This window comes from Mercenaria mercenaria, chromosome 1, assembly GCF_021730395.1.
Source record: "Mercenaria mercenaria strain notata chromosome 1, MADL_Memer_1, whole genome shotgun sequence".
Classification (NCBI taxonomy): Eukaryota; Metazoa; Mollusca; class Bivalvia; order Venerida; family Veneridae; genus Mercenaria; species Mercenaria mercenaria.
Window position 1 is genome coordinate 71,627,296 of NC_069361.1, and position 14,949 is coordinate 71,642,244.

Sequence of the window (14,949 nt, forward strand, 5' to 3'; positions counted from 1 at the left end):
GCCAACGATAAGTGTAGGATACCAGTTGTTGGCCCAATGGAGGGCCAACGATAAGTGTCGGATACCCATCGTTGGGCCAACGGTGTGCCAACCGTTGGGCCAACGTTGCGCCAATTAGCAAAACGGCGTTGGGCCAACGTTGCCAATCTTCGTTGGGCCAACGAAGAGTCTGCAGTTGGCCCAACGTCTGTCTGCTATCTGGGGAGTGAGGTTGGGTGCGCGCCATAAACCGGTTTAAGCTCCCCAGTGGTGTTTTTGCCACTGATCGTTCCAAGGCGGTGCCCCACTGTGTTCCTTCGTTTTCATGTGTTGCTTTGTGTGTGTGCGCGTGTATGTGTGTGTGTTTGTGGTGTGCGCGTCTGCGTGCTGTGGGTTTCGTTTTCGGGAGGCTGCGTTTTTGGTACGTGGCATTCCCTGTTTGATATTTGTCTTTGTTTTTTAGACTTTGGTAGAGGCGTAACAACAGTAATTTGGTCAAACTTTGCTTCCGTGGTGTAGACGAAAGAAACTGTTCCTACTTTTCTCATTTTTAGCGCAGTTCTGTGTTAACTGGACGCCAAGAGGAAATCATTTTACCCCCCGATGAACGTATTTATAATGAAATAAGATATTTTTCGTGCTTTAGCATGTTTTGCCTCCTACAGGTATCGGTTTTATAACAACACTTGCATAATAAACGGATACTGAGACAAACGACAATCTTTAAATATGAAAATAACGAGGAATCATTACATCTTAATTCGCAAATGTCTAATAGCAAGTGTTAAAAGAAGTAAGACTGATTTGTAAGACAAACTTTTTATCTACCTTACTGACATTAACTTTAGCATATTGACAAGTAGTCGAAAACAATATTTATTATGAATATACTCAGAGTCACAGTATAGTCCATTCATTTTGAATACTGAAACATACATGAAAAATATGAAGCAATCAAATGCAACAACTTTAATCACGTTTAAAACAACGAACTCTTAACATAAACACGATCATCAGCTAAAACCTTGATTTCACAAAACATATTCTTGTTTGAATGTACATACATATGCTATAAAAAATTTAGTACAAAGCATGTCTTGAAAAGTAAAAACAATGATGACAATACAAGACTTACAAACATTTTATATATGATCTTTATTTCGTATTGATTTACGTATGTTATAAAGGGAAAGTGTAAAATTTTTAAAAAAAATATATATATTACGAACTCACCTCCCGATCAATATGTATAAAACAACACTTTTGATTGTGTAGGGATGCCCTATATTTGTAACTATTCAAACAATGTTAATACTGAAATCATTCTGGATTATCATAAACTTTCATATGTTCCTGCAAGTATGCGTTTTGCTTAAACGAATTGCTATACATTTTAATCATGCATGCCCCCTTCTTTTCTCTGCATTTACTTTGTGTTCTAAGATTATGAATGTGTCTAAATGTTTTTGGCATTTGTCAAATTTATTCGATTTTAGACGATTATGTTTTGACACATATCCTTCTGATATTTATGTCTTTTATTGAATCCTTTACACCAAATAAAGTCAAAGACATTTTCGTGTCGTCATATATAAGAAATTAAACTAGACTATAAATTAAATACCTTTTCACAATAAGTAAATTTGAATTTACTAAATACTAAATATTCCTTAAGTCTAATTTTGACGCACTTGCTTTTCCATAAATTGAACACTGTATTTCTGACCTAGTGTGTGAGAGTGTGCACTGGTTTCATAGGTCTTTTCACATTACCTGTAATGGTAAAACTTTTGTTGCAAGTTATAAATGTGTAACCTTCTATTATCCAAGTTATTATTTCAATTAACGTTTAAACTTTGTACTTCATTCTCTTTTTATAACACTTTAAACATCTATTTATCGGCAGTATTCGATGTTTTAGTCTTATCATTGTAGGTATGTCTACCAAATTTAAAGCACCGTTAGTCTAAATTTCAGTAATATCTTCTGCCTGATAAATCGCAACTGTAATGCCCGTTTTTACTTCTTCAATCTGAGATCCAGCAAAATCAAAAGCATCGTTCATTGCATCTATAACGTCTATAGTTAATGCAATTATCTGAGATTCAGTTACATCGTCTGCCTCATACGTTCAAATTAAAATGCCCGTATTCAATCCTTTAGTTTCATGAGTTTGAGATCCAGTCAAATAACAACTTACGTTTCCTGTATGTATTACTTTAGCATTCAATAAAATTATCTGAGATTCAGCACTGTCTTCTGTTTCTTTTGTATCACAATCTGCGATCCATATTAGGCCTAGACTATCTAATATCGCTGATGTTATCTGTAAAATGAGTAAAATATTTGAAACAGATATGCCAGTATTATAAGAAATATGTTAGTCTAATCTAGCTACTAGAAATCTAGATTCCAGGGGTAAACTTGTTAATGACTTGTCCCCATCACAAACTCTTGCTTTTCGAGTCTTTTCTGTAAAGACCACCTCATGGTAAGAGTAAGGGTTGTTTTGTTGACAGGTGATTTGAAATATTTCATTAAGAACTTATAGCAAAATTTGCCTATATAAACAAAGGAGGGAAAAAATTACTTAAACTTAAATAGAAAAAGTTCTAAAGGCATTATTATGAATAATAAAATATTATCTTTTTTTTGTTTCTAAATCATTAAAAACAAGAGCTGTCACTAATGGTGACAAATGCCCCCGCAGCACCTTGACCTTTGACCTGGTGACCCCAAAGTCAGTAGGGGTGGTGTACTCAATACGTACTATCAGCATGTGAAGTTTGAAGGTCCTGAATGAAGTGGTTTGCATGTAAAGTGCCTTCAGGCAAAAAAGTGGCCCCTGTCACCTTGACCGTTGACCTGGTGACCCCAAAGTCACTAGGGTTGGTGTACTCATAAAGTACTATCAGCAGGTAAAGTTTGAAGGTCCTGGGTGAAGTGGTTCGCAAGAAAAGTGCCTTCATGCAAAAAACTAACGTTGGCCCCTGTGACCTTGACCTTTGACCTGGTGACCCCAAAGTTGGTAGGAGTGGTGTACTCAATAAGTACTATCAGCACGTGAAGATTGAAGGTCCTGGGTGCAGTGGTTCGCGAGTAAAGTGCCTTCATGCAAAAAAATAACATTGGCCCCTGTGACCTTGGCCTTTGACCTGGTGACACCAAAGTCAGTAGGGATGGTGTACTCAATAAGTACTATCAGCATGTGAAGATTGAAGGTCCTGGGTGCAGTGGTTCGCGAGTAAAGTGCCTTCATGCAAAAAGTTAACGTTGGCCTCTGTGACCTTGACCTATGACCTAGTGACCCCAAAGTTAGTAGAAGTTGTGTACTCAATAAGCACTATCAGCATGTGAAGCTTGAAGGTTCTGGGTGCAGTGGTTCGCGAGTAAAGTGCCTTCATGCAAAAAGTTAACATTGGCCCCTGTGACCTTGACCTTTGACCTGGTGACGCCAAAGTCAGTAGGGGTGGTGTACTCAATAAGTACTATCAGCACGTGAAGCTTGAAGGTCCTGGGTGCAGTGGTTCGCGAGTAAAGTGCCTTCTTGCAAAAAGTTCACGTTGGCCTCTGTGACCTTGACCTTTGATCTGGTGACCCTAAAGTCAGTAGGAGTGGTGTACTCAGTAAGTACTATCAAGACGTGAAGTTTGAAGGTCCTGGGTGCAGTGGTTCGCGAGTAAAATGCCTTCATGCAAAAAGTTAACATTGGCCCCTGTGACCTTGACCTTTGACCTGGTGCCTCAAAGTAAGTAGGGGTGGTGTACTCAATAAGTACTATCAGCATGTGAAGTTTGAAGGTCCTGGGTGCAGTGGTTCGCGAGTAAAGTGCCTTCATGCAAAAAGTTAACGTTGGCCTCTGTGACCTTGACCTTTGACCTAGTGACCCCAAAGTTAGTAGAAGTGGTGTACTCAGTAAGTACTATCAGCATGTGAAGATTGAAGGTCCTGGGTGCAGTGGTTCGCGAGTAAAGTGCCTTCATGCAAAAAGTTAACATTGGCCCCTGTGACCTTGACCTTTGACCTGGTGACCCCAAAGTCAGTAGGGGTGGTGTACTCAATAAGTACTATCAGCACGTGAAGATTGAAGGTCCTGGGTGCAGTGGTTCGCGAGTAAAGTGCCTTCATGCAAAAAGTTCACGTTGGCCTCTGTGACCTTGACCTTTGACCTGGTGACCCTAAAGTCAGTAGCAGTGGTGCACTCAGTAAGTACCATCAGCAGGTGAACTTTGAAGGTCCTGGGTGCAGTGGTTCGCGAGTAAAGTGCCTTCATGCAAAAAGTTAACGTTGGCCTCTGTGACCTTGACCTTTGACCTGGTGACCCCAAAGTCAGTAGAGATAGTGTACTCAATAAGTACTATCAGCATGTGAAGATTGAAGGTCCTGGGTGCAGTGGTTCGCAAGTAAAGTGCCTTCATGCTAAAAGTAAACGTTGGCCCCTGTGACCTTGACCTTTGATCTGGTGACCCCAAAGTCAGTAGAAGTGGTGTACTCAATAAGTACTATCAGCATGTGAAGTTTGAAGGTCCTGGGTGCAGTGGTTCGCGAGTAAAGTGCCTTCATGCAAAAAGTTAACGCTGGTCCCTTTGACCTTGACCTTTGACCCGGTGACCCCAAAGTCAGTAGGGTGGTGTACTCAATAAGTACTATCAGCAGGTGAAGTTTGAAGGTCCTGGGTGCAGTGGTTCGCGAGTAAAGTGCCTTCTTGCAAAAAGTTAACGTTAGCCACTGTGACCTTGACCTTTGACCTGGTGACTCCATTGTCAGTAGGGGTGGTGTACTCAATAAGTACTATCAGCATGTGAAGTTTGAAGGTCCTGGGTGCAGTGGTTCGCGAGTAAAGTGCCTTCATGCAAAAAGTTAACGTTGTGACTAACGAACGAACTAACAGACGGACAGTTGAAAACTAATATGCCTCCCTTCGGGGGCAAAAAAAACGTATGAAGAAAAATAGATGACCGCGTCGGAAATCGGACCCGAACCGCTGCGGCAATAAAGAAGTTTTCCGCTGTCGTTTAATATAACGCTATGGAGGATTTAGTGTTCAATTCACATTAAATATACAAATGCTTTTAATTTTCTTTGCAAAAAAATACTTTAAACAACTAATTCTCATGTGTTTCCGTAAAAAATAGTCCGTCAGTAATTGAGTTTCAAAGCATTCTTAAGAAATAAAGCGATGATATTTTTGTCGAACGATCTGGAGATTGCGATTTTTTAATAATTTAGAAAAAAAATATATCGTATTCTGTTATTCATAATATGACCAAACTTTAATTTGAAAGATAGCCTTGATGAACTGATAATTCTGCTGTTTTTCAAACCTCCTTTATATATTTTATTCTGTATTCTTAAATCAATGCATGTTTTTTGGTACATTTTTAAATATTCGTTTGAACATTGCTTTATCTATTATTTGTTTTAGTCCCAACATTGCACTCAGTCAGATTAAGCAAAAAAAGAATAATTTATTTGTAACAAATATTTTAAAATTACCCTTTGACTTTTATTGTGAATTACAATATTGCCTAGGGGTAAACAATATCCGGTCAGTGTTGTTTCAAGCCGGGTCATAAACATATGTTACCCCACTTACAATAAGTGACAGGTATTTTTATGATTTTATGGTGTTTGCATTGATATATATATATATATATATATATATATATATATATATATATATATATATATATATATATATATATATTTCACTTTCTTTTGTCTTTATACAGTCTTTTCCTTTCTCTGGGGAATTTTGTTTTTATGATTTTTGCCCTTATTTCATTAATCGTTGGACAGTAGGAAGAATCAGTACAAATTTAGAATTCACAGTAATAAATTATCGCAATGAACTTGACAACTATGAATTTAGATTATACCATAAATCGTTAACAGAGTTGTTCCGTAAATATTTACTGAGTAATGATCCTGGCCCACATTTCAAGAAATAACTTGGCCCATATTTCAAGAAATAACTTAACTAATTATTTAGTTAAGTCTGCTATTCTAAAATTGAGCTATTGCTTAAGTTATTGTAATTCACTGTTACTTTTTTTCTCGTAACAATGTATTTATAGTTAAAGTATACTATTGTAGTAGTATTTGTCAGCAGAACTTATTCAAGTCACGAAAATATGATATTTCTTTTTAAGCACGATATAATAAACTTAAGTATTTCCTTTTTAAAAGTATAATTCTTATCTCTATACTTCTTTTTCTTTACTACCTTTTACAATGAAAATCGAAAAGCGTTAGTGATTAAGAGTTTGGAAGATATTTTAGACAAAAAATCATATTTTAATATTTCATGTATTAAAAAAGAAAATTAATGTTTTAGATGTATAAAATGTAACGGTTTCTAAGTATTTTACAAAACATATTCACATTTTTAAATATTACAATATTTGACAATTAATAAATGCATCACATAATGACTAAACCTGTTAATTATCGATCTCAACCCCGCTTCCCCCCCCCCCCACACACCCAACCCACCACCCACACTCCCCCCTGTGTTACTACACAACAACAATTAGTACGGAAATCAACGAATGCGTCCGGTAGCGCTGATATAGGATTATTGGTTTTATTGATTTTTATTATAGGTAGAGCTGTCCAGCTTTATCGATTTAGAGATTTTAATAGAAGTTGGTAATGTTTCCAACTGAGTCCCACTGACCCCCACAGCAAAGGGGGACACAATCTCCCTCCCCACTCTTTGAAAATACTCGAATGCCCATGTTAGTATATCGATAACCTACCTTTCATTTCGTTCAGGTTTTGTTTTGTCTTGCCTTGGTTTGTCTTTGTTTTCTTTTGGCCAGACTATGAAAAATAAAAGGTACATGTACAGTACATCAGTTTATTTTTAGAACGGCTTGTCTACTGCATTATTACTAATAAAGTTGAAAAGTAAGAAATTGATTGTTACATATACGCATACAGCATCTTACATATACGAACCCCTTGAAACTGTTATATACTGTTACATCAGTTTCATTTTTTACTTCGTATCTTTTTGAAATTATGATGATCTCCTTAAACTGGTCAGAAAGTGTTACAAAAAACAAGGATTATAATCCAACAGTGAATGCCACGTTAAAAAAAATGCTGTCTCCCCAAATCACAACTCACAGCAAGTAGACGTTTTACACAGCATATATTCAATCGCACACACACTTGGAAAACAAAAAGGGACAAAAATCAACAGATAAAAGAACACAATGGGACTGCCAGTGGCAAGAACACAACTGCGAAGCTTAAACCAGTTTATGGTTCGCACCTAACTTCACTCTTACCCCCACGATGTTCCAAAGTCAGAGGACATTAAATAAATGTAATCCCCACCAGGTGAATCCCTAACACACGAAATGGTAACAGAAGGCATGACACGTTAAAGACAAAAGTGCACTCTGTAAACGTTTATAAAAATCTAACCTAAAGGACCAAAGCTGCATTCACACTATCCCTTTGCAGACGACACAGCATAAAGAGAAAATACACCAAACGGGCCGGACGAAATAGGACAGAAGACAGGAATCAGAGTTCGGTCTTCTGGCAAAAAGAGTCAATTGAAAAATATATCCGTAATATGTAGCTTGGTGTACATCTCCATCCAAATGGTGGATATTTACAATACTAAAATAAAAATCATCCTACTTGTCATAAATTTCAAGTTGTTTGTTTGTTTGGTTATTTTTGGTTTAACGCCGTTTTTCAACAGTATTTCAGTTGTTGAACGGCGGGCAGTTAACGTAACCAGTGTTCCTGGATTCTGTACCAGTACAAACCTGTTCTCCGCAAGTAACTGCAAACTTCCCCACATGAATCAGAGGTGAAGGACGAATGATTTCAGAAACAATGTCTTTCATCAAATCGTCACGAAGAACATACGCCCCGCCCGGGAATCGAACTCACGACCCCGCGGTCCGTAGATCAACGCTCTTCCTATTGAGCTAAATTTCAGGTGTAGTATCCGAACTCTTAGTTTTAATTAATAAATATCTTATTCGACTTGGTAAGCAAAGGCTTTTTACCAACTGAGGCGCCAGAAACATTGCATTAACTTCGATATCGCTCGCATTGCAATGAGAAAAGAACGCTATCTTTTAGACTTTCTAAACAAAACGCTGTAGAGTGCCGCAAAATAATTTAGAAAGACAAAACTTGCTTTAATGTGTTATCACCCGACAATACAAATCAAAGACAAAGTCTACTACCTATTTCTCGGAACAAAAAAAACCCACACAATTTCGACACTTTGTCCGTTAAATTTCGTACAATTTAAAACTAATTAAACAACAATCATACACAGTATACATAGGAATTGTTTCAATAACTGTAGCCAATTTGAAGACAGACCTCAATAATTACATATTCTTTTCTCGATGGAACATTTGTCACAAGGATGACCATTTATAAGGACACGTCACGGTTGACATATTTCAACATTATTTAAATACACAATTGGTGCTACAATTTTGTCTCAAATATATGTGATTATTAGACAAGTCTTTAATATCTATGTGCAAATAAGGGTTATTTGTTATCCAAGTGCAACGCTAGTTAGTGAAAGGTGATTGAAACAGTAGGGATTCGTACGTGCCTTGGTAAGGCAACAGTAATTTAACAGTCAGTACTTTAATTTTTTTAATTAAGGCGGAACCAGGTAGATTTTGTCCCCGTATATCTGACGTCAAAAGTGCGCGAAGTGGTCATGTTTGCGACGTCATGGCAACGTCACTGATGCATTAAACGTAAATATATAAATCAGAAACATCTTCCAGTTTTTGTTGGTACCAGTCAATAACGTGGGCTCTGAAAAAAAGTTATAGTATGGTTCCTCCCTAATGTGTTGTAATCTAAAATATAGAATAGATTTGTTTTCAAAAATCTAAATACCATGTCATGAGTTATCTTACACCTGTCAAATTTTGCCATCATTTTTTTACGATCTGTCAAAATTATTTTTATTTCTCAAGTCATCATATGCATTTTTTTTGTAAGAACCTTGGTAGGATATTGGAGTGTGTAACTTTGCTTTGCATTCCATGTCAATAATTGTACTTGAAACGGTTTTGTTGAGCTAATTGAAATTATGTAAGAATGTCTTTTGTTTTAGTTTGTTGTTGATAATAAAAGTACCAAAACTTGTTTTAATACATACGAATGTTTTCTTTCTGAAGGTTGAATCACAATGTTACGATTTTCAGAAAGAACTGAATATCTTATGGTTTTCGACATTTATGGGAAATTCAAAACATGGTCCCACCTTAAAATGACGAAGCTCAGTTCTAAAAAGGTTCAAAAATGATTAAATGTAGTGTAGAGTGTAATATAAAACTAAAATGATAGATCAACTTACTTGTGTATAAATCCTTGCAGAAGAACATCCACCTTTTCAACCAAGACTTACTTCATGTTTAATTCACTCCGCGCGACTATCTTTAATTCTGTACAAATATACATGTTGTAGGTCAGTGTGCTATTTATTCGCGTTTAATTTTTAGTAAATGACATTTATAATCATGTAATATGCTATTATTATCAGTCCGAGTGCTTAATAAATTGACTTTCAAGTTAAATTGTTTCAAACACAAACTGCGAACCAACATCCTCCGTGACTCGGAAATTCTGGGATGAACGTATAAATTGCTTAACATTTTCAGCCTCTGTTTCCGGTCTCATCTCGCAACGTTTAATTTTTACTGTTACTTTGTGTGAAAGTTTCTCCACTACCTTAACGAGATCACGGAATGATGAGGCAGACATGTTTACAAACCACAACTCAACTCTTTCAATATTGACCATTTCAGGAGGCAGCAACATTTCAGTGAGATTGATATCCCACAATGCCACGTATTTTACTTGACTATTAACTTTCAGTTGTGACACTTTAGGTGTATAGTGCAACTCTAACTTCCTTAGATCTGAATGCTGGCGAAAGTCCAAACTTAAAGTACATGAACGACGGTGCTCGGTACACATTAAGTTCTCTATTCTAATCTCTGTCATTGTTTTTCTGTTTACAATATAATTCAGAAAGCCATTCAGTACATCATGACTCATCTTGAAAAGTCTGATATAAACTGCTTGTAACAGGGCATTATTCTGTAATGTTTTAGACATTTCACTGGTCCAGGAACCAAACTGAACAGACGATATAACAGTGACGCATTGCCCCGATCTGTTCAACAGTTTAATTAGTACCGTTTCTTCACCCCTACCGTAGTAGTATAATTTGTTGATGTTGAAGGGTTCAACAAGTGCACATGAATCGACGATTTTATGTAAACTAGGACCACCAAGTGTGTCGATATTTATTGATTCCATATTGTTTTTATTGTGTATTGCCAGCCGTTTCAAACGTGTAAAGTATTTTTCTTGTTCAAAGTCATAGCCAAAGAAAACATCTTGACAACTAAGTCTAAGGTCCTCATTGTCTGGGTTTTCTTTGATACAAGAAATGTACATGTCTTGTATGTCTTTTAGAGGATGTCTCATGAACATATCGTAAGATGTTGTTGACCTGTACTCAACCGTTATCTCATCCTGGCTGATCACAGACATTAACTCGTATGATATCGAAGAAATGATTTTTGAATTCATTCCACTGATAAAAACAAACACTGTCGACATGTCGAGAATATTTTGTAAACTTCTGCAGTTTTGCAGAACAATTTTCTGGATATCACTGTCACTGTGACAGCTTATATACAATGCACAAAGGTACTCCTGCATTGTTTTGTGGGAAAACGAAACTTTAGGACTTTGTATGGTTATTTTTTCTTGTACTTTACTTTGTGTTAATATTCCCGAGAGAAGACTTAATTTCAAATAATCTGGGTTTAGGTACTTTTCTGCAACTGATAGTTTGAAAACAAGCGTGTTCTCTTTGTTTTCACTGAATAGTGTCTCAAATGACAATTGTCCTAAAGCTTTCAGAAGTTTGTAGAGTTTTTCACAATGTACATGTCCACTGACGCATTGTGGGATATCACTTCGTGATGATTCTCGTGCCTGTTGCATGTCCGGATACTTTTCAAACGTTCTCTTCATGAGCAGTTCAATAATTTGGCAGTATAACTCACTTTTAGATCTTCCAAGATCTATATCATCACACCATAAACACAGAAGATACGTCAGTAAGAGCGGAATGGCTTCCAAATCTGAAATGCTTTTATCATGGACAGCGCGATCAAAGTCTTGAATGTGTTTTTCTATGTCGGATTTACCACACAATAGTGTGATCACACTCCTCTTTAAGCTCTGAACAGATGTTTCGTTAAGTCCAACAAGTTCCAACTTTTGTTCTATTTGACATGAACTTAACTTTATAACGCTCATTTTCCATGGTCTAGTTGTTGTTAGGATTGTACATTTCCTTGCTTTCCTGTGTGGAATATCACTTCTTCCTTGTTTACAGACAGATACTGGGTGTGTCCACTCGTCTAAACCATCAAGAATCAACAGGCATTTTTCCTTTGAAAGAATGGTTTCCAGGTCGCTTATCGTAACAGACGTACTTGCCAGCCGTGGAATAATTTGTTTTATGATCATGTCATCAATGTCGCATTCGTCGGAATAATCACGCAATGACAACAAGAACACGAATTCAAACTCTGACATTGTACTAATAGCTTCACTCTTAAAGTACTTTTCTTCATTGTTAATGAATTGTTTGGCTTGACACCACGTCAAAATAAGCCGTTTACTAAATGCTGTTTTCCCCAACCCAGCATCTGCAGTAAGGTAAATTTCACGACACGGTTTGCTTTCCTTGTAGAAGACATCATGCAATGACGTAACCTTTAATCTATCTTCTCTGCCACCTCCAAGCGACCGCTGAATTTCGACTGAAACTACGTCTGGCATGACGTAAAATTTAAGAAGAGGCGTGTCACTTTCTTCCAACAAAGGTGACAAGGGTAGGGTGTGGTACCGTTGCCTGTAGAGAACTATCAAATCTCTCTGCAGGTCTGAAAAATAAAACACGTCGTTTGTTATACAAAACACGTGTTTATTAGATTAGATTTATTTCCTAGAGGAGCACATATGGGTCGTTTTCAGAATAATGACGTTTTTCTCTTTTTCTCTGTAATTGCTTAAATTCAGTTCAGTTTTAGAAAATGTTTAGATGCAATTGATAGCCAAATCAATATAGTCATTAAATGTGTGAATGTCCATGACTCAAGCAGTTTTAAAGCTATATCAAATTATACAGCTGAATTTGTGCCCCGTGCACCACCAAAATGAGCCATTACATTATTACGTCTAATGGCAACAACTGTTGTTACTTAGTGTACCTAATACATGTACAACAAAAGAAGAAAAAACTTTTAGCAATACCACAGTTTATTTCCAAAGCTTCTGATATTATAGTGTTCTAAGATTAGTCCAAATCCTGTCCTGTTAAAATTAAAGTTCAGTCTGTATAAATGTCAAATATTTTGCATAGAATCCAAACCAAAATTAGCATATCGAAAGAATATCAATTCTCTCTTTGAAGCCACAATATAAACGTATATTTATCAAATGCTATACATCAAAATTGGTATTATTATGTTATTAAGAGATACAGGAAAGTCTTTCTGTAAGATCTTGCTGTGATTCCACAAGTCATCAACCAGCTTCCTGTTTATAAAGTTTATAACACTTTCATTTAGCGATAAAAAATATTTAAAAAATCTGCAAAATACATAGAATAACTCAGACTTTATAACAGTTTTTACACAGTGTTTGTTAGTGTATGTGATGGAACCTTCTGGAAAACCATATAATATAAATAACTTACATACAAATGAAACACATGTAATTCAGGGTCAAATATACATTACCCGTAGTTTCTCTATATTTTTATATTGTGTATGCCCTTCGTAATCGTACTGACTCCGTTATCGTCTTCCATAGTCTAGTTGTTGTATTAAGTCAAGTTTAGGATTTAGTTCTCATCCAATACACCCTATATAAGCATTATCTAATACCCATATATACTTACACACACTTATCTAACCGTAATTAGTAACCACATGGATCGGCTTCTCTTCTACTTTTCGATTTCCTGGCTAAGTTACACAATGCATGTTCACTTTGAATGAAATATTTTGGTAAAGACAACAGTTTTTGTCGTTAACATTTAAAAATTCATTAAAGCACATAATTGTGTGTTTCAAGGAAATTTATAAGATTGTTTTTACTCTTAATTATTTATGTACATTAATCGATTCATCGGTGTTATTATTTTATTTATATGCTCTTGGAATGAAATATTGATGCCAAAGGCAACAGTTGTTGTTATTGACAATAAAATACTTATAAAGGCGCATGAATGTGAATTTTCAGACCTGTTACTATTTCCAGTCTCGAACTCATAATTTTAAAGTGTCTTTGTTTCTGAGTGACGTCACTATACAGTTTTCAAAAGGGATTTTCCAAGTGTAATAATTATTACAAGACACTTGAAACGTAAACACGGTGTAAAACAAAGCCTCTGGATGAAATAATGGTAACAAGAGATCACAGAGTGATCTTGGCGCCCACCAATGTGCCATTTTTGAGTGTTCCAAATTTCAAGACTTACTGACTAGCTCAAGATCAAATTTTCATTTCTGTACACAATACTGTGCATGTAGTCCAAATTCTAAAGCTGTAGCTTGAGAAGTGTGAAAGTAGGTCACTAGTCTCAATTTCAAGAACAAAGTTGTTTGTACACAAACCTATGCATGTGCATCAAGTTTGAAGGCTGTAGTTTGAGAAATCTGAAAGTAGGTCATTAAGTCAATCTTAAGGTCAAAGGTTATTTCGGAACACAAAACTATGCAAGTGGTCCACATTTGAAGGCTGTAGCTTGAGAAATGTGAAAGTAGGTCACTAGGTCAAAGTCAAGGTCAAATTTCACTTCAGAACACAAATCTATGCATGTGGTCCAAATTTGAAGCCTGTACCTTCAAAAATGTGAAAGTAGGTCACTAGGTCAATGTAAAGGTCAAAGTTTGTTTCGGTACACAAAACTATGCGTGTGGTCCAACTTTGAAGGCTGTAGCTTGAGAAATGTGAAAGTAGGTCTCAAGGTCAAAATCAGGGTCAAAGTTTCTTGCTGTACATAATCCTTTGCATGTGGTCTAAATTTGAAGCCTGAAGCTACAGAAATGTGAAAGTAGGTCACTAGGTCAATTTTAAGGTCAAAATTCATTTCGGTACACAAAACTAAGCAAGTGGTCCAAATTTGAAGGCTGTAGCTTGAGAAATGTGAAAGTAGGTCACAAGGTCAAAATCAAGGTCAAATTTTATTTCGGAACACAGAACTATGCATGTGGTCCAAATTTGAAGCCTGTACCTTCAAAAATGTGAAAGTAGGTCACTAGGTCAGTGTAAAGGTCAAAGTTTGTTTCGGTACACAAAACTATGCATGTGGTCCAAATTTGAAGGCTGTACCTTCAAAAATGTGAAAGTAGGTCACTAGGTCAATGTCAAGGTCAAAGTTTTTTTCTGTGCACAAAACTATGCATGTGGTCCAAATTTGAAGCCTGTAGCTTCAAAAATGTGGAAGTAGGTCACTAGGTCAAAATAAAGGACAACTCATGTCAAGGTTCATCTTGCCACTCAAAAATATACATGTGGTCCAAATTTGAATGTTGTAGTTATTGACAAGAAGATTTTAAAAGCTTTTCCCTATATAAGTATATATGAACCATGTGACCCCAGGGGCGGGGCCATATTTGACCCTAGGGGGATAATTTGAACAAACTTGGTAGAGGACCACTAGATGATGCTACATTACAAATATCAAAGCCCTAGGCTTTGTGGTTTGGACAAGAAGATTTTCAAAGTTTTTCCCTATATAAGTCTACGTAAACCATATGACCCCAAGGGCGGGGCCATATTTGACCCTAGGGGGATTATTTGAATAATCTTAGTTGAAGACCATTAGATGATATCACATACAAAATATCAAAGCCCTAGGCCCTGTGG

The 14,949-nt window shown here is 36.4% G+C and overlaps 1 protein-coding gene across 1 annotated transcript; it reads right to left on the reverse strand.

Annotated features, from left to right (window-relative positions):
• Positions 1 to 884: 884 nt before the first annotated feature.
• LOC128555268 (uncharacterized) lies at positions 885 to 12,120 on the reverse strand. Its single transcript, XM_053537140.1, has 3 exons — positions 9,344 to 12,120; positions 6,741 to 6,804; positions 885 to 2,305 (listed from the first exon to the last, which is right to left on the reverse strand). The coding sequence occupies exon 1, from the start codon at positions 11,851 to 11,853 to the stop codon at positions 9,559 to 9,561; it is 2,295 nt and encodes a 764-aa protein (XP_053393115.1). The 5' UTR covers positions 11,854 to 12,120; the 3' UTR covers positions 885 to 2,305; positions 6,741 to 6,804; positions 9,344 to 9,558.
• Positions 12,121 to 14,949: the final 2,829 nt, after the last annotated feature.

What these genes read in the sequence shown, in the direction of transcription:
- LOC128555268 (XM_053537140.1), bottom strand. Translation starts at nt 11,853, where the DNA reads ATGCCAGACGTAGTTTCAGTCGAAATTCAGCGGTCGCTTGGAGGTGGC.